The sequence below is a fragment of the Opisthocomus hoazin genome, chromosome 1, assembly GCF_030867145.1.
Source record: "Opisthocomus hoazin isolate bOpiHoa1 chromosome 1, bOpiHoa1.hap1, whole genome shotgun sequence".
NCBI lineage: Eukaryota > Metazoa > Chordata > Aves > Opisthocomiformes > Opisthocomidae > Opisthocomus > Opisthocomus hoazin.
In genome coordinates this window covers 71,558,850-71,581,862 of record NC_134414.1, presented here as the reverse complement: position 1 = coordinate 71,581,862, position 23,013 = coordinate 71,558,850, and the positions used below count along the sequence as shown (strand labels likewise).

General features: G+C 39.6%; 1 protein-coding gene across 17 annotated transcripts in view; it reads right to left on the bottom strand.

Annotated features, from left to right (window-relative positions):
• The window catches only part of MCF2L (MCF.2 cell line derived transforming sequence like), a 165,421-nt gene that overhangs the window by 21,437 nt on the left and 120,971 nt on the right, over positions 1-23,013 (bottom strand). For 16 of the 17 annotated variants that reach the window (XR_012764454.1, XM_075424948.1, XM_075424976.1 and 13 more), the window contains 13 exons: positions 19,899-19,989; positions 10,359-10,478; positions 9,794-9,910; positions 9,132-9,281; positions 8,326-8,450; positions 6,472-6,586; positions 5,393-5,512; positions 4,327-4,518; positions 3,926-4,117; positions 3,073-3,232; positions 2,854-2,924; positions 1,708-1,781; positions 592-658 (listed from right to left, as the gene is read on the bottom strand). Coding sequence is in view for 16 of the 17 variants with exons in the window: in XM_075424948.1 (XP_075281063.1) it covers positions 592-658; positions 1,708-1,781; positions 2,854-2,924; positions 3,073-3,232; positions 3,926-4,117; positions 4,327-4,518; positions 5,393-5,512; positions 6,472-6,586; positions 8,326-8,450; positions 9,132-9,281; positions 9,794-9,910; positions 10,359-10,478; positions 19,899-19,989 (1,594 nt within the window). In the remaining variant the exon portion in view is untranslated. Of the gene's footprint in view, positions 1-591; positions 659-1,707; positions 1,782-2,853; positions 2,925-3,072; positions 3,233-3,925; positions 4,118-4,326; positions 4,519-5,392; positions 5,513-6,471; positions 6,587-8,325; positions 8,451-9,131; positions 9,282-9,793; positions 9,911-10,358; positions 10,479-19,898; positions 19,990-22,009; positions 22,148-23,013 lie in introns of those variants that run through there. The other variant, XM_075425043.1, reaches the window with a different exon arrangement.

Below are 23,013 nucleotides of genomic sequence, written 5' to 3'. Positions count from 1 at the left end.
ACCTAACACTGCAACATATTTCTACCAGCAACTCAGCAGTACCGCAATTGTGCCTCCACAGATGTGGAGCAAAGGGAGCACCTTTGCTTCCTTTATAATTTCAAATCAAGATATTGTTGTTACAAAGCACTCTGTTGCCACAGTTGTACCCAAGACATTTGGAAGATCACTTGAAAGATATGCAAAGAGGGATGCAAGAAACAAGGTTTCTCCCCTGACATTCTCTTCAAGCAGATTCACATTCCTGTGTGACACACGACCTTCCTGGAGTTTCCCCAAGACTCTGAAATGAACTTTTGCAGGAATTAATGATCATTACAAGTCTCACTATGTTCTACCCAAACAGTTAGGCATATCTTATTTTCTGCGCAATTTGTGTTTTGTAATACAAAATCCTAGTTACATGAATATTGCTAGAAAAAAATGCACATTCCTACCTCTGAGAAAATACGATGAGAGAAGAGAAATGTAATGATCACACTGCTTAACGGGACAAGTAGAGGCATTACAGTGATACGGAAAATGTAGGAGCATCCATGAAATGGAAGAGATAAACAGTCACTAACAGCTGCAGTGAAATTTAATCTTTACCTCAAGAACGCAGAGAAGTTCTTCCACATATGCTCGCTCAGTCTCAATCAGTTCATTAATCACATGCCTGCAGAAAAAGAATGACAACTAAGGCAGGCCTATTCACTTATGCAAAGTATTGAGGCAACATTAACTTTGTCTGTGTTTCTACTTTACTTCAGACAATAAAACAACAATTTCCAGAAAAGTGGAAAATGTGTTATGTGATGTTTCATGGATATTTCTGTCAATAGTATATATATACTTCTTGAGAAGCATGTATTTTTAAAACATTTTTAGATTTTTGAAAATGTGTTTAAACAGGAAAAATGTCAAATGTAGAATTTAAGTGCTATAACAACCAAACTGAAGCAGTGAAGCATTTCATCATTGTACATACAAAATCTGGGTATGCTGTGTTCATAGGTATTACAGGAGCAGGAGTTAGAGCTGCACAGGATTATCAAATACAGACCTAAAGTTACACTGGTCATTTTAAATTAGAGGCATTTAAAGCACACTTAAATATCACAATGCTGCTTTATGTTTAATTTCTGTATGGTCAAGCAAGCATGCTTCCCCCCAGCCCCCTCCCTTTGTGATTTTGTACAATTTAACATGTGGTTGTAACAGTGAAAAGACAGCAGAAGTATCCACTTTACAGGCAGAAAACCAAGCTCTGCTATACATATCGCAGGTGGTACTAAGTTATTTTCTAAATATAAGTAATGGTGTTTAGTTTTTCTATCAGAAAGTGGTTTTTTGTAACATTTATGGGGCTAAAAAGAGTAAACTAAAAAGATAAAGTCTAATGAAGCATAGAGACTGAAACCTCCAATAGATTTATAGGAGACATTACTCAAAACTATGTCTTCTCCAAAATCAAAATCTGTAGTCCTGCCATAGCATCACCTCGCTGCAGCAAGACTAGAATCTGATAGTATATAAACTAGAAATAATGCTGCAGACAGACTGAAATATCATCATCTGTGTACAGAGCACAGCCAACGCATTTCGAAAAGCACTAAGGCTTAATTCAGGGAAGCATACTTGTCTTATCAAATTCTTAGCCAAACTCAGCCTTTGCTGGAACCCAATCAGAGAAAAAGCATTTTTTGTTTATCAAAACATACTTACTGCCGTAACACAGCCAGGTTTTCTTCATCATCCATTGTAGATCCTCTGCTTTGATGGAGTTCAGTCATTTCACTCTATAGAAGGAATTAAACAAACAACAACAACAAAAAAATCATCATGGCATCACAGATGGGGGTAAACCACTTTAAAATATGGAGCATTGCACTCAGCTCTACTCGCATGCGTTTTCACAGGGAAGACTGTACTCTGTTAAAAATTAAGGCAATTTGCAAGAATGCTGCAAAAAAATCCAAGTCAACCTAAAAGTCCTGAAGCACACAAGAACATTTAGACACAGGGAGTTCTCCATGAAAGGCCAGCTTAGAAGAGACCGTGGTTCGAGGCCCCTTTCCAGGAAGGCAACATTAGAGCATCAGTGTAATCTTAGAGGCAATGCTGGCCTTGGTCTGTTTTCCAAGCTGAAAATGAGGTACTGTGCTAACTTTCTGGTAACTTCCAAACTGGACACAGAAGTTCACTCTTACAACTTCTACTGTAATGTCTGACCTAATTATGGCTTGCTGAGATAGGGGAAAAAAAAAAAAAAAAAAAAAAAAAGGGAGAGGTTCTGCTTTCAGTCCCCCCTTGAACCAACCCTTTTCTCCCACTGTCGTCCCTACTGGCCATGTGGTCTTGCCTTCCTCCTCGCATTGTCTCTTGCTGAACCTTTGATGAGATGATTCAACTCTCTAACCCAGTGGGAAGCTCTGTTTCTGTTGTTACTTTCCTTGCCGGAGGCGGGGCAGGAAGACCATCCCCACTTGGGAATGGCAACCCATTTGGTAAGGTGAAGCTGTCTTGGAGCCAATGACAACTACTTATTTGCTTTCACCAGTCTTAAGAGTAGCCAATTACTACCAGCAAATAATAAATGTTTCCTGTTCATAGATTTTTATATTTCACTGTCCCTAACATTTTTCCTAATATAGGCAACTATTTACTTTACCTTCCCTCATACCCAGCCCAGCGACAAAGCAGCCTCTATTTAAACCACATGACTGCTTCACCAGAGTTACTTTGATAGCGGCAATATCATCACATTTTCAGTGGATTGCCTCATTTTTCTTAAGGTTCCCAAATATTCCATTGTATTATGACTTTCTTACGCAATATGTGCATGAAAAGCGCACAGGAAAAAAAAATTACCTTTCCTCTCCTGTAGTTTACCCTCCGAAGCGCACTGCTTTCTGAGTTGGATATGTATCCTCTTTGAAGAACTGAAGACATAAACCAGAATCAAACAGCGGTTAGAATGTGAGCGCATCTCACACAGATGTTTGTGCAACACAAATTACAGCTGAAAGTTTCTTCAAGTTTCTCAGCATAGTGCAAAAAGAGTAGTTAAAGGCTACTACAGTTTCTTACCTGGAGAGGTACAAGGAGATTTTACAAAGGCTTCAGGTCTTGGTGCAACTGGCTGAACAGGACGTGTCTGCTTAGCTGCCAGTTTCTTAAGACTTACTTGTCTCTTCTGAAACATTTCTTCCATACTTTCTTGCTTCTGGAAAACCCTTTGCACATGCTCCTATCGTTGCCACAGAAATAATAATAAGAAAAAAAAAAAATCCCTGTCAGAGACCTATCAACAGGCTACAATGCCATTTATGGCACATTGATTTGAAATTGCAATTGCTTTCATACCACACATATATATAAAAAAAAATTACTCTTCACTCCTAACAAGGTATAATTTACAGTCATTTAGTTCACTTAAAAATTGGAACATCACTTCATAAAACATTTTGTGTGCTTGCTATAGAGAAACCAATGGGGTTCAGGTTTCAATTATAATTTTTCTTGACAATGTCTAATACTTCTGTTACATGAAGTGATCAACCAAGAAGAAAAAGGACATATTCTCAAGTTCTAAAAAAAAGAAAAAAAGGCAGTTACAAAGCAGAAGTCATATGAATATCAAGGACAGGCACATTTTTGCTACATAAAAAAGATATTGCAAATACTCACTTGGAAGATTTTTTTTTTTTGTAAAGCAATCCTAATATCTGAAAAATGAAGTAGTTATTAACAGGTCCGAAGCCCTTGATGCTTATCCGAAGATATGACAGGACTAGCACCTCAGGTAGGGAAATGTGTTGGCTTTCCAGTTCCCAGGTATAACTCCTAGCACTGATTATTTAGTTTTACCAACAGTCATCCAAGAGAGCAATTCTAAAATTAACAAATGGACGCATAGATACACATAAACTTCTTCTGGTACCTTTAGGTCCTCATTGAGGATGTGTGCATACTCTCTGTAAATTTTATTCAACTCTTTGATTTTATTGCCTGCACCAGTGTCCAGGAATTTCTCGATCTCCTGTAATGCCGATTCTGCACCATCTTGAGACTGACACTTGTCTACTGGCTGCGAAGCCAGCAGATAAATTCCTTCATCGCACCACTTCATAGACTAGAAACAGAGAAAAGAACAGGCTCAGAATGCACTGATGTCAGCATCAAAAGGCCTAAAACATTTCATAGCTCTACTTGTGCTGTATTCAGCTATTTAAGGAGAAAAATTCCAGCACACCCTGATATTTTTAGCTGCCATTATGACAACAGGTTGACTGAGGTTTTAGCAAACAAGATGGGAAACAGAACTGTTTCATAACAATTTACCTTTTCTAGCAAGCCATGCAGTTCTAGAGATTTGTTAAGAAGATTCCTCCTCCGTTCTGTCTCAGTGGTGAAGGCATCACACAGATGATGAAGTTCACTGCATTTTGGAATAATGGAGTCCATGGCATAATGATTGCTTTGAATAAAAGCATCACCCTCCGAAGCTAGCATTCTGGCTTTTGCTATAGTTTCCTAAGAAAGTAAGCACTGATTTAGGTACATCTTTCCTTGAATCAACATCAATGAAAGAAGTTAAAAATTATACCATTTGTTTTTACGCAGTAAAATACACGTTGATATAGAATACATCTTTAGTTAACAGCTGTCTTCCTTAATAAATCAAAGTGATTTCCTGTCTTCCCAGATTCCCAAGAACTTTTATGTTTCCTTCTTTATTGTATCAGAGTACTTCATAAACATTAATGAGTTTAATCATATGCCTCCCTGTGAAGGAACCACTATTGTCTCTCCATGCCTTAGCTGCTCAGCAGCATACTTGTGTGCACACATATGAGGTTTGGAACACAGGAGCAATCTGAACCCAGATTAAAAAATACCTAACTCTTGCACCTCAGCCTCAAAAGCAACGACCTCACTTTTAGAGCTATATATTTTATTGTGAAGCATAGATCATAAGAAGGTTCCCTTTCTACACTGTTCAGCGTACGTTTCTGTCGGTCATCTTTTAACATACTGTACGTTTAACACACAGCTTTCTCATTTCTGAGATCTAATGAAATAAGTGGCTTTAATAGGAACGGAATTGGGCCCTTAATCACTAAGTGTAGAACTTGGCTATGTAGACACTTCCTGCAATTCTTCCACGAACCGATCACACTGACTTTGTGACTGGTCACTCTGCTCTTAATTAAGGGATGCCCAAGAACTGGGCTGCTCCAAAGGTAGAGACTTATTCCAAACTCCTTCTGCACATCATTTCAGACACTGACTCTACCCTGTTGTCAGCTTAAGCTCTGCTCATAAGATACACTCAATAAACAAATACTGTTCCCCTCTACACATGCATTTTCATGCTAGAAATTAAGGAGACTTGCAGAGTTCTTACACATGATTTTTCTTCAAAGTTGGCAAGATCTTTCAAAATGTGGTCCACATGTGAACAGCTGTTCCCCACATCTGTGAAAGCAGACAGTCTCTCAGACACAACATCCAAAGCTGCTTTGACCTGAAATGAGACACAGCTATGGATCAACGAAGATGATTCCATCTCTCTGAGACCCATCAGTTAAATAGTTGATAGCTGCTATTTCCAGTCAGGTAACTCACATTATGGGGTTACTGGGGCACAGAGGCAAATCACTTGCCGGCCCACCTTTACCCCCCATTCAAAATGAAAACAAATACAAAGAAAAGGCAGTGAAGTAATCCTGTTTCTTGGTACTGAAAAAAAAATGCAGGAAAACTAATGCTCAGGAAACATTTATGATCTTGCTTTTACCAGATGACAATAATACCAAGCAACATTAACATAAACAGCAAAACGTGTGGGAGAGGTCCTCACCCTAACAATTGATTGCAAGACAGACAGACATACATTTGTAAGAGGTTTCTGAGCATTTCCTCCCATGGAGACACAGGGGCTGTGCTCTGAGATCAGCTATACCAGTGTAAAATGACTGTAGGTGCCATCAAGCACAGGAGTTAAACTCACATGAGATCAGAAACTGGCTGTAAAAATTTTAGTTCAGTCTCCACCCAGCTTCTAACACTGTGGTTGCAACTTCCCACCCTCAGTGTTGGAGACTGTTTTACAAAATTTCAGCCAGAATGTTTAGGTAAGTCTTGGTTCCATAAAAGGGCCTACTAGTAAGATGAAAGCTTTGCAGCCAGTATATTATGCTTCTGTGGTGGAGAACAGGTTTCAAAGGAGATTTTGAATGCTTACACACTGCTGGGCCAGTCAGAAAAAAAAGAAAAATCATAAGACTGCAGAAGAGAAGCTATTATGTTTCTGTAAGCAAGTATTCAAGGCAGTAAAGATAGCAGGATGTCAAGTAAGGACACGTACAAGAAAAAGGTAAGTTTTCAAGTACACGCAAAAGCTGCAAAAACAAGAGTGGGAAGTATTTTCTTCTGAATAATTTCTATATTACTAAATATTGACTGCCACCAAGAAGTTCTCACCTCTCTGAAACTCTGTTCGAAATTCCGAAGGTGCAGACACTGCTCAAGTTTTTGCTGATGCTTAATCCAAAACTCATCAAACGCAGTCTCCGTTTCATGTAATTGAGCCAGAAGCCTTTAAAAAAGACAGAAATACTGTAAGACTAATGGGCGCAACCTTTGAAAGACAATGCAATCTTCCACAGTAAACAAAAAGCCTCCCCAAAGAAATATTTTCCAGAAAAAACAAACTGGATACAGGAAACTTTTCCTAGTATTGCACAGAATTCTTTCCTAGAATAACACTGATGTAAAACTGAAACCCAGTACAAATATGAAGTTCTGAAAAGTTGGCCAGTGCTGACTTGAAGCTAGCTGCTGCACATACTACTTCTCAGCTCTGGCCTGGGCACATGGGGACTTGGGGCTAGCAAACATAAATAAAACATGCAAATGTGCATGGGTTAGGACTCAGAGGAACCCAAGCCTTGGGCTATAAAGAAAAATGCAGGCAAAAATTTGTACTGCTGTGACCAGCCAACTGCCCTTACATTTCCTTCCTTGGAGCAGGGCTCATAACAAACCCGAAGGTCATTGCTCCTCCTCTTCTGAGGACATTACTACTTCAATATCACAGGCAAGTGTACAGCAGTACTATGATGAGAAGAATCTTCTTCAATTATAATTTTGGCCAGTGCCTAAAGACTTTTAAACTTATCTTCCAATATTGCATTTGACAGTATGGTATCCTATGAACCTCTCTTCACAGTGCACTTTGCTGTACTTAAGCTACATCCAGAGAGGGCTATACATCAGAATTTTAATGATTTTTTTGTCTTTAATAGCACAGAAACAAATCCTGAATTTACAAGTTAAAACTGATTATAAAAAAGGTAGGGGCACACACACAGAGAGTTTGTCACAACTTCTGTCAGATATTGTATCAAGTGGGAAGTTTCTGGATAAATTTGCAATCCCCACCGCGATTGTCCTTCATCTAGCTGATAGCAACAATGACCAAAAAAAGTGACTTCTGCCAAGCTTTGTGGATTGGAATGGACAGTTATTTGGAAAGAAAAGTCAGCCCGAGTATAACAGACACAGGGAATGACAGACAAAAAAAGAATGCAGAATACTGCCTGGGGAAAATGAGCTATGCTTTCACAGCTTTGTGCAAATTTACATCTGTGCTATGTTGATATAATGTCTCCAAAACTGGCAGTAATTTAAGTGGGAGGTAGGAGGGTGGGGAGCAAAGGAAAACAACATCTATTACTTATATGCCCAAAGGAAACACATAGGAAGCTTGTGCGTAGTTACTTCAAGAGTGGTGTACTCCCCAGCAGCCCTTCAAAGGCTACTTACGACATTGATAAGATATCAGAAACTCCCTTGGGCAGGTTTAAAGAAATCTCCCACTTCAATTCAAAAGGACTGAACGAAAGCGGACAAATCTACTTAAAAGAAGGGATATATCACTTCTGTCTCCCCCTCCTGCTTTCCCTACAGTAGCAAAATTTCCTTGGATTGCACTTTGGTCTCTAAACAAAGCACTGATATTCTTTAAAATAAGGAAACTATATAGTCTGAATCTGACAAAAAGGAAAAAAAAAAAAAGTGTTACTTTGTTGATACTGGAACTCAAATCACATCCCCTATTTCCTTATAGCCAGGTGACCCAGTAATGGACGTCAGGGGATTACTTTGCTCCCGACAGATCTGACAACAGAAGAGCTGTTTCTGAAAGTACGTTGTATATGTTCACAGTGTAACATTTGCTTATTTGCTAAGCATGCATATAGAACTAAGTCAAAGAGCTGGGGAGGGGTCAAAATACCCAGAAAAGCAGCATGTTCAATGCTTCGCTCCTCTCACCTTTCTACCGTTGTTTGATTGTCTAGCTGATCTTGATTCAGTTTGTATTCAGGATTCTCAGTAACTGGTTTTGTAATACTTCCAAGGATATCATCTCCCTGTTCTACTGCTAACCTGATATCCTCCTACAAAACAAAACAAAAAAACCCACACACTGTAGTTGTGTGCTGTTTTTTCAAGCAGACTTCATAAGGCACCAAACTGAAAAAGGATTTTGTTTTAATAGCAATAGAGCAAGCATAGTTTTATTAAAAGCGGTGTTTGACAACAAATACATATAGCAAATGCTAAATGCCAGCTGCTTCTACATTTACCATCTTAAGATCCCAGTGTAAGAGAGGTGAATTTTCATGATAGCCTTCTAGTATCTCCTTGGGCTACAAATATCTCGAAAGTTTTAGACATGCAGTTTTGAAACCCCCCAAATAGTTCTCATTGAAGTTGATATGAAAGAACATTTGTGCCATTCTTCAGAAAGTCATATATTTTCATAAGCATGCAAATACAATCAAATTTCTTGCTGCAAACAAAACTACAAATAAAGCACACCACTACTTACAAAGGAATTTCTATTTCCACATGCAAATCATTATGCATTTGTACATAGTAAACTTAGCCTCAAGAAATGTCTTTTTTGAATGCAAAAAAGATTTTTAATATCAAACAAGCAAAACAAGTTCAATAAGATTTCAATGTTTCGCATTATTATTGTCTATTTACATCCTCCAGATTTTCTATTAACATTATTAGCTATAAATTAAAACACAGCTTAACTAGAAGACAGCGTCTTTAAAAAAGTTACATACCTTCATTTTGTCCTTCTTTTCTGCGTGTGTTGCAAGAAGGGAGCTGGTTGATTGCACATCATTCGGTAGTTCTGTTTCAGCCAGCTCAGTCCCAAAGGACTGAAGAATCTGAGCTGTTTGCTTAACCTTTTGGGCGAAACCTTCTATAGCCTTTTGGAACAAAAACCATTAATGATGTTTCATACTCATCACATGCATATGTACAAACAGACACATACACACAAACTATAACTTGCAAAACAAACCCGAGCAGATGAATTACAAGACTGAAAAATGGTCAAAGTATAATTTCGCAAGCAACAGATACCGTCACCATTAATTCCTTTAATTCTATGTTTTTCCTAGGCTCGTATCAGGTATGTCTTCCTCATATTTTTTATAATCTGGAGTTATTGTACAACTTGAGCTTTTTCTTTCTCGTAGAAAAACCACTAAACCTCAACACAATAATACACTGTAGTTACTTTGCTCCAAGTGTTCAGAAAACCACTCCCAAATTATTACTCATATTTTTTTCTCTAAGATGACTAAGTACCATTGGGAACATCTTCTCACTCTGAGCAAGTCAACTTGCATCACTTGGAAACTGTTTTATAAATGACAGGGTATAAAACAGAAGGGTTTGTCAAGCTGAAAAGTTAAAACAAAACCTTAAGACTTACAGTGCGACGGGACAGCCATCTGTTATGGCAGTAATCCAGGGTGCCACCAAGATCTTCTGTTAATTGTGTTTTATCAATGTAACCCTGCAGTTCTGATACTGAGCCCAGCATTATGATCTGCAGCAGTAAAGGAAAAAAGTGAATGCAAACAGTGGTGAGAAGTCCCTTATTAAGGGCTCTAAGCCCTATCGTCCAGCCTCCGATAGAAAAATTTCAGTTTAATACAGAAGCAAGTCATGGAACTATTTCCTTTGGGTGTAGGATAAACAAACTTAGCAGTTGTTTCAGTTGCAGATGACGTACATTTAAGTAACAGCAAACGAGCATGAGCACCACACTTAACAGTGCATATTAAAATGAAGTTTATGAATGCGACTCCAATGGGGTTTTTTATCTTGATAAACCATACATGGCTAATTTCTAAGAACCTTTAGCTCAAGTTTCAAGAACTACCTTTCAGCATGATTTATTTTGCTGTGTTGTTTTTTTTTTCCTTGTCCTCATTGGCTAGATTAAGTACTTTAAAAGATCCCTCATAATAAAGTGAAAACAAGGGATTACTTACAGGTACTTTCATTTTAAACTCATCTTTGTTGAACTTGAAAGCAATGTCTGAGAGAGCTCGATGAAAGAATCCCGTTGGGCGCAGAACGAGGACTAGTTGCAGGTTTCCTGGGAAAGATGCCTGCAAAACAAGTTTAGTCTGTTATTTTCTGTGTCTCAGCTTCAGCAAACATTTTCAGTCAAGGAGAATCCCCTGTTAAACCACAAACTAACCATATCAAAGTCCTACCATAATGGGGCGACCAATTATAAACCTAGGAAGGCCACAGAGAGCTTCATTCAAAGAGACTCATCCTTGGGAACAGGAGTCTCTTGTCCTGGAATTGAATTTTTTAGGGCTGGCTTGTACTGTTCGTCAGCTAAGTTTACATCCTAGCCAAGGAGGCTAATGAACAAACAGTGGTGGCTTAGTTCTTTTTCAACAGCAGTACTTTCATGGTTACCTTGTCTTCTCTGTAACAGAGGGTGCCAAGAGAAACCTCTGTTATTGTCTGGACACCTAACAACACATTTCTAGTTTGCGCATATGCTACCTTGACAGTTGCCTACACAAACTGCTGCCACTGAGACTGAATTTCTCAGGCAGCAGCTTAGAAATAACCTCTAATTTCGCAGACAAAAATGAAAATCAAACATAATAATTCTCAGCTATGCTTTTTCTCATCTTCTTCCAACTAGCAGTCTGATGGATCTTTCTCAGTTCTACAAATGATAGAGGGAAAACAGAAAAGAGGAGGATGAAAGCAAAGAAATAGCACTAAATTACTAAAAATAACTTCTGCTGTGGCAGAGGTTTGCATATTTGGCATGTAGCCATTCTTGAAATCATGCAAGCCCTCTCCCCTATTCAGTATTTCCACTGTAGGGAGGCAGTGAAGCTCACTAAAGAAATGATCATTATAATGATTAAGTATGCAATTTTCTTCATTATACTGTTAGAAATTATGTTGCATTTCTAGCAAACTGTATTACTACCAAAAAAAAAAGCCAACCAAAACCCAAACACTGACTGAAGGAGCTGTTATGCTACGTTCTGTTTCCATGCCTAGTGAAATTGTCAGTATCTGGAAGGTTGGAGAGCGGTTTAATACTCATTTTAAGGTTTTCAAGGGTTCCAGGTATTTAGCACTGGAAATTACAAACTTTCAAAAAGAGAAAAGTAGCTAAAAACTTCTCTAGAAGACTTCAAGGATTCACTGTGATTCCCCAGATATTCAGTGTACAACTGAGATCTCCAGCTGACTGAGGATCTTTAAAAGACTTGAGTTTCACAACCTGCCTCCACTTCAGCTATGTCCAAATTTTCTAGAAAGCACAGTGGTTCAGCCCTAAGGTGTCTGAAGGTTTTCAAGACACGACTGGAGAGGGTGCTGAATAATCTCACTGAGGCTCCCTTTCCCACAAAAGGTTGGACCAGATGACCTTTCAAGGTCTCTTTCAACTTGGGTTGTTCTATGACTCTATGATATTTAGGCTATTACTGAAGAAAACGATAGTAGCCAAATGCAACATAATAGTACATTTTTCTAAATTGTGTATTAGCTTTTATGAGAAACAGAGTTTAACTGCATGACTAAATTAAGTAGGGTCTCTCATTAATGCTCAATTCAAAGAAAACAGACAGAATTTGACAGATTGACAGATTACAATTATTCTCCACGTCAGTGTGCCTACCAAAAATGATTCTGCTGAAATCACTACAGTCTTGTACCACCTAGACTGATTCCCATTTGAGACTTGCCAGCAGTTTCCTCTCTCTCTCAGCAAAAGCTCAAACTCCACATTAGCTTTGTCTGGAACACTGTTCTTGTCTCTGCTAGTCTGTCTCCTAGGCCTTCCATTTTGTTTTTCAAAAAAACCCTGAGTCTTAACGAAGCGTCCTCTGCTTGCCGTGGCTAGGAGTCAAATCTGCAAACTGACCTTTGTGAAACAATAACAACAAAATGAGGGAGGATTGTTACAGTAAACAATGTTGGCCCTGGACCATCTATTCCAGTTTATCTGAGCTTTTACCTTCACTGCCCAAACCTTAGTATATTCCTAACTTCTTTTTTTCTAAAGCCCTGGTGACTTGCAGAGACAGTATCATGCAAGAGACGCACCTTCGATGTGTTTGAACTTCATCAGCCAGTCAACTTCACCCTGCACAAGAGAACAAAAAAAAAAACCCCAAACCCCAAAAAACCCTCTGTTCCAGCCCAGCAGTGTATTTGTGTAAAGCCCTTGTATGCTAAGCAGGCAGAGCAAACAATGACTTCTCAACAATGCTGTGCCAAGTATTAAGCACAAAAACAAATATTCATGTATGTTTAATCGTGTCACAAAATAAAGTGCCTTCAAGGACTGTTTGAGTGAAGTCACTGAACACTGCTTTGACTTGAAGAAGGGTTTGTGTACTTGTAAACTGTTTTTTCTAAAGTGTCTTTCTTTACTAATTAATATTAAACTGCTCTCCCAACATCTTGTCTTAAATATTGCACTTTAACTCTTTTAGTGCCTATGCAAGAGAGACTAGGGGAAAAAAAAAACCCAACTGTCCTATTTTTGGTATCCTCTATGGAAATTAGGGGTAGGCTCTTTTCTACTCTAGCCCAACCCATATATTCCCTTGTCTACTTGCATCAGCACTGAGACTTGTTTGATACTTCATGACACTTGTGGAATTATTTTTCTATCTGCTTATCTCCTTCACTTCCTCATCCAGCCAGTAAAATTCAGTTAGTTGCCTATGATCTTAATTATTGCTTTCCTTCACAGAATATAAACGACAGAGGGACCAATACTGACCCTGAAGTTACGCAGCTGCTAACAGGGGGAGGTAAGCAGATCACAGAATCACACAGAATCACAGAATGGTAGGGGTTGGAGGGGACCTCTGTGGTCATCTAGTCCAATCCCCCTGCCGAAGCAGGGTCGCCTACAGCAGGCTGCACAGGACCTTGTCCAGGCGGGTCTTGAATATCTCCAGTGAAGGAGAATCCACAACCTCCCTGGGCAGCCTGTTCCAGGGCTCTGTCACCCTCAGAGTGAAGTTCTTCCTCATGTTCAGACGGAACTTCCTATGCTTCAGTTTGTGCCCATTGCCCACCCTCTCCACAGAGCTGCTCTCCAGCAGGTCCGCCCCAAGCCTGTACTGATGCATGGGGTTGTTCCTCCCCAGGTGCAGGATGCTGCACTTGCCCTTGTTGAACCTCATGCAGGCCATCTCACCAATGAAGAGGACACGATGCTGAACAGCTGGTAAGGAGCTGCAAAAACCAAACGGGAAACCATCTGCAGGAAACAACCCCTGCCTGATGCTTGGGAAGGGTTGGTAGCAGGTTATTTATGGGGAGGGAAGCACAGCATTTCCCTAAAGACAGGTACTGAGGTTCTTCCTATCTTTGGCTTCTGCTGTGTAATGTGGTCTTGGTCCCTTGGTGCCAGGGGGAGCTATTTAAGTCACTCAACAATTTTATCTGCCCCAGTCAGGCAGAGCAGCAATCCCACGCACTCCTGTCTGACTGCAGTTGTAAAGAGCACATATGCGCTATAGGCTATTGGACAGATGACATTTTCAAAGGAGGAACAAGCCTCGCTAAATCGCACACTTGAGAATCGCCACGATACTCATTCGGACAGGATGCAGAGCTGCCAGGCTGCCGCTCCCTGGAAGAGACAGTGCAGGAGCAGAGCGGTGGCCAGGGTCTACAAAGAGGAGTCAGGCACTACAGCTTTCAGCAGCGAATACCCAAAGGTGAGCTTTCAGAAAGGGAAACCAACACCTTGGAGTTTTCATACCTCAGGTTTCTTCCTAGGGCTTATTTAGTATACAAAGGAATTATGCAGATAGATATGTATATCTTTTAGATAGAAATGCACTTAAAGTCGCAGTCTGCTGTTCAACCCCACAGAGCAATTCACTCAGCTGTGCCGGTACTTAGAAGTCTTTTATATTCACACAGCAGAGGAAAGTTGTTCTGATAAACAGTGAACCTACAACCCTTTTTACTCTGCTTCCCAGCTAAACAGCCAGTTTTCAGAAATATCTGAACCAGTCAAGCTAACACTTGACTGAGTTTTAGTAGTTCTGTCTTAAAATACTTTGAACAAGACTATTTTGCGTTTTACGAAGAGCTTCAATACACCCGCATTACCAAACTCTGTGGTGGTGTTTTCCCTTCTGCGCTTAGTAGTATGCCATAAGCCACAGGGCACTTCTTTCCAACACTTCTTTTCTTTCTCTGTATATAAGGAAGCTAATAAATACTTTTTTTTTCTTCCCAAGACTGTTTATTCCAGGCTAGAATGAAGTCTCTTACACAGACTTCTTGCCAAGAAACAATCTTGAATTGAATCAATTCATAAAAGGAGCACTTTGAAATCTAGTTTTAAAAACATTGAGCTGTTTTGCATTAGATCAGAGTTTAATGCTGGTGGTGTTATGATCCTGTTTTCAGAGTTTGAAGTGATTCACTCCTCTCTCTCTGTGTATTTGAAAAGCATGTAATGAAAACGGAAAAATGGCTGACTACATAAAGATAACAGCAAAAGTGCCTGCGCATGTAATATTCTCAAGATATCCAAAGCAATAAGAAAATGTCATACAACATCTCAAAATAACCTTTTTTGTTTATCATTTACTAGAATCATTCATAACAATAGCTACAATATTAATACAAATACTGTTATAGCTTTATCACACTGTCACGTTTTTGTTCTTGTTATGTATCCAAGCAAAAATGAGAAACATGACTAGGGGCTGAAAGAAGGGCAGTTTTTTCAAACTTAACCCACACAAAATGGTAAGTGTCATTACAGTATTGAGCACGTGATGCAAAGAGCTAGCTAGAAACTGGACTAGTGGGAAATACCTGTCCAGAATGTAAAATAGTGCCTTTCATGACCATGGAGCATTGGTTACTAAACACATCTTTCTTCCATCAACAGCTCATTAAGGAACTCAACCTCTTTCTACAAACAAGGCCAAAGAACTCAAGGTTGGATGACTGTAAATCACAGTTTCTCACCTTGGATGTAAAACCAACAATAAGACTGCAGATGGCACAAAAATGGAACTTGCTGGCTCCTGCAAGGTTTAGGCTGGTATTAGCACTCCAGTCTCTCCATTGGCTTTTGGAGGCCAAAACTGCCAACTAAAGGTCTTGGCCCTAATTTCAAAGGAATTAATGGGCTAAGCCTCCATTATAGTGAAGACTGCATTTTGATTTATGAAGAACTAAGAAAAACAGTGCCCTGGACAATGCAGTCTGAAACAAAAGGCAAGAAACCTGCATGCAATGCATCCTTAGTCAAAGGTGGCAAATCAGGATGCAAACTTCTCTAGGACGTGGGATAAAACCCAACTCTTGCCACATTTAGAAAGGGCTGTAAAATTTCGTAACTGGATAAAACGTTCTCACTACCAGCTGAGTGACCTCCATATCAACTGCTTCCTCACGAGCAGTTGCCCACACATATGTCCTTCCCTAAGCATCAAGTTTAAGGAAGCTTACTTTTTCTGGACTTTCAACATGAGACTGATGGATGGCTATGGTGGAACTTTATGTTGAGTGCAGTTTTTTGTTTGTCTCAAAGTTTGACTTCACACTTCCACCTCTCCAGGAAGACAAAGGAAGACAATGATGACAGGAGAACAAAGACAGTGTAACAACATAGGCTTCATTTTTTTTAAGAAAACACACTGGAACTATGAACACAGCAGTGTGAAACCCCAGAACACATTGATTAGAAGTGTGCCTTGCTCCTACAAATGTCGATTAAATATTGTTTGTTTGGGTATGACAACATAAGGACAGAAAAGGAAAAAGAGGGAAAAAAAAAAAGAAAAAAAAAAGTGTAATTTTTGACTGCATGGAAGGGAAAAGGGCATAAATTTTTCTGATGTTTGTCATTTACCCGACTTCAGTCAGGACAATATGGAGTCATTTCACCAAGCTACGTGACTGCTCTTCCTCGCACCCTCATTCAGGAACCATGCCTTATTTCCATGACCCTATCCACTTGCTCCACCACAGGAGCTAAAAAGTTCCGCTAGGCCTTATGTGTCTCTATACTGTCTTTAACTGAAAAGAGGTCATTATAATACAAATTTAGAAGCATCGCAGTAGATGCCAGGGCAAAAAAATTTAGAATTTTTGTATCTTCAAACAACAATGTAATAAAAGCAAACAATTCACAATGGCTAACTTCACTATTTTTCTTGTAATGCCTTTCAGTTGTCTATAGCCTCTCTAGAAACATGACAATTTACTGCCAAGACTTCACACTTAACAACATAAAGCTTGGCTTTTGGCATCTCTGCCAGAACCCCACCTCTCAGCATGGCTATCCCAGTAGGCCAGATTCTTCCTAGAGACTCAACAGTAGGGATGAATTCTGCCCAACTTGCAGCCATCTAAAATCTAAGCTTTCTGTACAGTCAACAGTATCTCTAGGTTATCTGTCCCACTTATCTCTGATACCACGAGTCAACCTCCAAACACGTGCCATTCTTGACTGCACTAAGCTAATAGCTTCACTTTAGCTAAATCAGGGGGGAAAAAAAAAAAAAAAAAAAAAAAAAATCTTGTTTGCAGTGTCTCTTAATCCACCGAGTCTGCAGTCTTGGACTGACTAAGGACAACCTCCTGGGCTGCCAGCCCATTGCAACTTTGTCAAGTAGAGCACAACAGCAGCAAATCCTGCATGCCTGCATGTGCTTGCCACAATCTCTGTCACATCCCAAGAAAACGGGTGCCATTTGTCAGCCCAGTGCCTCTGTCTTTGGTTTCAGTTCTGCTGTCGATGCACATGCTTCAGCAGCAGTCATCCTGTGTGAATGGTGCAGTCCCTGCCCTTCCACCATGTCTGCAAATATAGGTTTACCTCATTTTTACAGCCTTAACTCTCTATAGCAACCTAAAATATCAGCATGAAAAAGATTCAGCTCGTCATCACTCATTTTCTGTCCCAGGAAAGAAAACGATCCCTAACAACAAAGAAGGAAAAATGAAGCCTAGAAATTTTTCACAATACAGAAAGATTTTCCACATGAATTTCAGCCTGAAACAAAAATTCTTTCTTCATTAGTTTTTTTTCCAAAACATACTTCTAACACCTACTAGTACAAGCCAAACATGTGTGAAGGGTCTAGGAAATAACATCAAATAACAATTATTAAAAAAACAGAAGTTAGTATGAGTTTCTGGTTAGCAGCTGCTCAGTGTTTACAAATGTATTTCCTACAGCTGTCAGGATATCCCTGTTGGGCTGTGCTCCAGCCACAGCACCCTGCACTGGCATCTCCAATTTCACAAATCAAAAGGATCAACCCCCTTAGGACTATTAAAGAAAAATCGGGAAAGATGGCTGGGAAGACGCTGCAGGACCTAGTACAAATGAGCTAACAGCCAAAGCTCTCTTCTCCAATAACGTGAGACTCTCATCCTCACACACAGCAATAAGCTTAAGCAATCACAACTGCTGGAGGTACCTTTTGGACAAAGGTCCAATCTAGGCAACCCAAATGATAGTCAGATGGTTGATCACCATCACAAGACAATTCTGATGGTTAGGAAAACCAAGGAAGTGGAAGTTAAGCTTTTAGTTACCCTTGAGCCATTTATAAATCTTTGTCCATCCGCAGGACCCAGAGAGCTTGGCGCAAGATGTGTATCGTATACCTGGCTTTGTTTTTTTTAAGTAACAGGCAGCAGAAGCCTATTTAGAGTTCACTTACAGCAAATATTATAGTAAATAAATGGTGGAGACAGTAAACAAGGATTTGTCACTACATTTTTATTTATTTATTTATTTTTTAATCAGAAGGTAAAATTTTCAGGTGTTAGGGATGACGTGATTATTGCAAGAAGCCCAAGAGAAGTCCTGCCACAGGCATCCACAGACACAATATAAAGCCAATGCTGAACCAGTCCATTTAAAAGAAACAGATATTAAAAAAGATCATGCCTCTAACAGATTAGGCTTCAGATAGGAAGCATGATTGCTCTTTTACAAAAAGCTCACAGAAGAATGAGAACAGAAGAAAAAAGAAAAATAACCCACCATTAACAGCACTGCAACCCAGAGAGCTCACTTCACTTAACACCCTTTTCCAGGCAAAGCTTTTAGGCACCAACACCACCATTAGAGTCATGGATCCCGTATCATGAGGGACGGATACTCTGGTTCTGTATACTGTGCTTCTGAGCAAAATAACACACACTGGAGGAACATTACTGTAAATGTTAATATTATGGCTGTAAGCATCGTGTCTGTAGTTGCCCCTCACCCTCTATCACCTCAATTATGTAAATAGAAGGATTGTCATATGTGAAATACTTATCTGTCTTTGAACAGAAACTACAGCACTGAATTCTGAAAGAGATTCAAAGACTCCAGAGACATAGTCCTTTTTCTTTAATCAACCCAAATTGTGATGCTCCCAGTTTCCACTAGTGGAATATGCTCAATGCTGCATTTCAAAATTTCCAAGTGAGCTGCAAAAGCAAGTTTTACTAATATTTCTGTACATTTTTAATATTTTAAGTCCTATACATACTTATTGTGGAAAAAAGTTGTATCGTGGTAATATTATATCATTATATATTCATTCACAAAAAGTCATATAGTGGGAGTGATACATTACCTTTAAATAAATACCTTTCAATTCACAATAAACAAACAGTTCTTTGGTCAAAATAGGGCTACACAAAAATTAAATCTACTGTTTTGCTCTGAGTTTTGTTCTAAAAAGCTTAAAATTTTCAGCCATGAAAAATTAAAGATGCTTACAGCTCTGTTTTTCAGCACTTACCAGAAAGATTATCAACACTAACAACTCAAGCAAGGATAACAATAACAAAAAAAACCCCAAAAGTAAAGAAACAGTATGGTAAGCATATGATAAACATGAATCTGTCTTTTCCTACTTGTGTAAAAAAAAAAAAAAGCCTCTAATAAGCTTAGTTTTCATATTTTAAAAAAATATATTAATTAAAAGGAGACTGAAAGTAACCACATGTGCTATGGATTGATCATAGTAGGTATGTAAGATTTTCTTGTTTACATACAAGCTTTGTTTTAACTTGAACACCACAAGATCAGCTTTTACACCTGAATTCCTTTCATAAGCGGTAAACTAAATCAGGATCCTCATCCTGAACTCTTCCTAAAAAGGAAGCGCACTTGAACAGTGAAAGGTGGACCCTAAAGCCCTGTGAGATGCAAGGGTTGTCCATGCAAATCTTAGTTCCCATCCAGGAGAGCTGCATGCCGCACACATTTGTATGCGTACACACGTGCACACACACACACCTGCTCTCCAAGTGCCTTCTCAGGCTGATGTCCTGAGCAGCAAACTGCATTAAAAGCACATCATAGGCACATGATGCTCGGTGATCCAGTCAGCTGGGATACAAAAGCACTACTGGATACTCTGTGTGTCATATATCAGCTAACATTTTGTTGAAGAAATAAGGTCACTGCTGCTTTTTTACTCTTAAGTGGAAAATTCAACATGGAAAATCTTTCTAAGGAGTTAATTTAAAACAGTACTCACTGCTATCCGCAGTATGGAAGCTTTCACAGAGGTCCATTTGTCCTGTCTGCGATCTATGACAAGAATAAATCCAATTCCAGCATCTTGTAAACTAATTTTAGAGGAGGAAAGAAGAAAAAGAGAAAGTTTAGTTAAAATTACAAATGAAATTCCTCTGGTTCTCTCACTAAAATAGCAGTCAAAAACTAGCTAATAAATAAGTGGCTTGACCTTTTTGTGCAGAATCGTCTTTATCTGAGATGTTTAGATGAAGATATACTATACTACACTGAGGCAGCAGTCCTAAATATGTTCCACAGAGCTTCAAACCATATTCAAATCATGAATTCTTCTTTATCACAAAAGATAGTTTTCACATGCCTTGTATTGAGATTACTTCAGAGGAAAATAAACCCCTTTGATTCTCCTTTGTTTTGGTGCTGATATAATCCCCCTTTCACACTGTTTTCAGTGCAGTTTCAGGATCAAAATAAAGTTGTTTTGCATCTGCTTTTACCCTTCTGTTTGAATCATCTTCCTTCTCACTGACACCTAAAACTCCTTAAAAATTCAGAGCTTTCTGATCATTCCATGATAGCACTCCACACATCTGAAAATCTCATATGCCTCCAGGCTGCAAACTCGTTCCCAGGTGCATTTTTACGTTCACTGAAACAAAAAATCCCTGTGGCATTTAAACACTCCAAATCACAGATGAGAAAAACGGGATCAGATGCACTTCTCCGGAATGGAAACATCTGTGAGAGAGATCCCACCCAAGTCCTTGCGTACGGGTGACCTTTCTTTTTTCCCCGCCGGTGCTCAGCCGCGTGTGCTACTGAGTCCCAATCGAGGGATCTGCTCCTGTTTTGTAATTCCCCACTTAAGCCAATTGCGCAGTGCCAGCAGCAGCCCTCGCCAGCCAATCGCAAGCAGAACGGAAACGGCAGGCAAATGCAAGGCAGACGGGCTCGGATTTGTTATTTTCTCCTGTATTTGGTCATTTTTTATGTATGCGCTGTATTTTCAGGCCGGATAATAATTTACTGCAAGGGCTACTGTCTGCACCATGTGACATTTAGAAATACTGTGCATCGACTTGTTATCGTCATTCCTTAAAAGACAATATAAAAAAATCAACACAACCAAACAGGATCCCTTATTCAAGATTGCTGAATCATGAAAACACCAGCTTTGCTGTATAAGATCACACTGATAGCATAATAGTAAGAGGATGTTCAGGAGTACGAAGAACGCAGGTACCCAGATGTGTCATCTTAAGCTATTCTTCAAAAGTACAAATGTAAACATGACCCACAGTCTATCTGTTCTCTTTTACAAACTGTAATATCTCTTATATTTAAAGACTAAGTACTTAGGGAGAAACATGAATCACCACAGAAAACGCAAAGTAACGAAGCAGTCATTTTAACATCGGAAAATACTAGAAACAACCCCTCACTGCCCACATTCAGAACTCGTTACTTAAATCTTGCCTCTGGGTTAGGATAACACTGATAAACAACATCTGAGTACTTGCCTTGTAAGCCTGAATAACCCTTGCAGACAAACATGGCTTTATATTAGCAATATGCTTCCCACTACACTAAATTTCCACAATTTCTAAAGCTTCCCCTCTTCCTTCTGTTTCTTTATTTGAAGGGCAAGAGGAGAGAGATCCAGACTGATTTTAGCATCTTCCTGTTCCCCATTTAAAGTTGCCCCCATTTTAACCTTCAGTGACTGAGCAAAATAAAGTGCTAATAGCAACCATGTTCCACAATAATCACGTAGCAAAACAAACTCCTTGGGTCACACAGCCAAAATGTCGACGAATGAAGTCGAAAAGGTGCTACAGCTGTTCCCACAGCAGTTCCTGTGCAATTTGAAGAGTAATAAGACTCTTAAAGAGCCACTTCCCCCGCTCAGTAGAAGTCCCCAGGAGTCCTGAAATTTCTGCATACTTCCTCAGTTGAAGATAATCTCGGATCCCCCAGAGTATCTAAATGCAACACCTGTATCATATTTCAAGAAACTATTGGCATTTATACATAACAGGAATAAAATTAAAGCGTCTGACAGAGCATCAATGAGCTTAATATCATTCTCCCAGAAAAAATGACAAGGCTTACTTAAGTGGAAGAGTTGACAAAGGAAAGCACATCTCTAAGATAGCCCAGAAGATGTCTTTAGCCAGCCTTCTTATTCCACTGGATCAAATGGATCAAATACGTCGAGTGGTTGCATGATTCAGAACTTGTCCCCCTTCCAGGCTCAGGCATAAAAGCCAGGATTTCCCACTGCTGGCTAGAATAGACTCAGGGGCAAAAAGTCCTGAGCACCTGACTTCAAACCATTAACACTTCATCAACACAGATTGCTTAAAAAAAAAAAATTAAGTGCTCTGTTCTGAACCAATCACAATGGGAAAAATATTTGTTATCTTGACAACAGTGCCCCGTTGCGAAGTGCTGGCTGTCAAGCCTGGGATCCAGCTCCAGCAAGTTGTAGACAGGAAGCAACAAACCAGACTAAGACATTGTGTACAACAAAGTTGAGAACGTTATGAAGACAATAACATCACGTATTCAAGAAAAGTAAACAGTGGAAACAGGTCTGTTTGCCAGGGCACCCTTGCTCTGCTGACCTCTCTTTGCTGCCACACACACCTGCCTAAGTAGTTACAAGCCAGTCTGCAAGGACCCCCTCTCTTTTAGGGCATAGGATGAATGATGGTCTGGTAACAAGCAGATATATTCCGTTTTCCTTCGGCTCCTGATTTAACCGCGAGTGCCAGCTGTCCCCCTCTCCCTCAGCCACATTTGTTACCTTCTACTCAAACACTGACTCCTCTCCCAGCCCTCCCCACCATTTGCTTGAGAGTAAAGCATTTCAGCTCCTGCTCTGCGTCTCAGTAGAAGCATGCTCTGACCGACAGAGCCCGTCCTGCTCATCAAGCTTTACGCCCTGCCTTGCCCCAGCTGCGTTGTTTTGATCAGCTTAGCCCAGGTCTTCTCACACCTCTGTATCACTCCAAGAAATTTGTCACTAAGATCCACATTTGTCTTTCCCATTCATCACTTCAATCATTCTCATCCCTTGCTGTCTTGTCGCAAGAACTGCTCAAAAAGTCTTG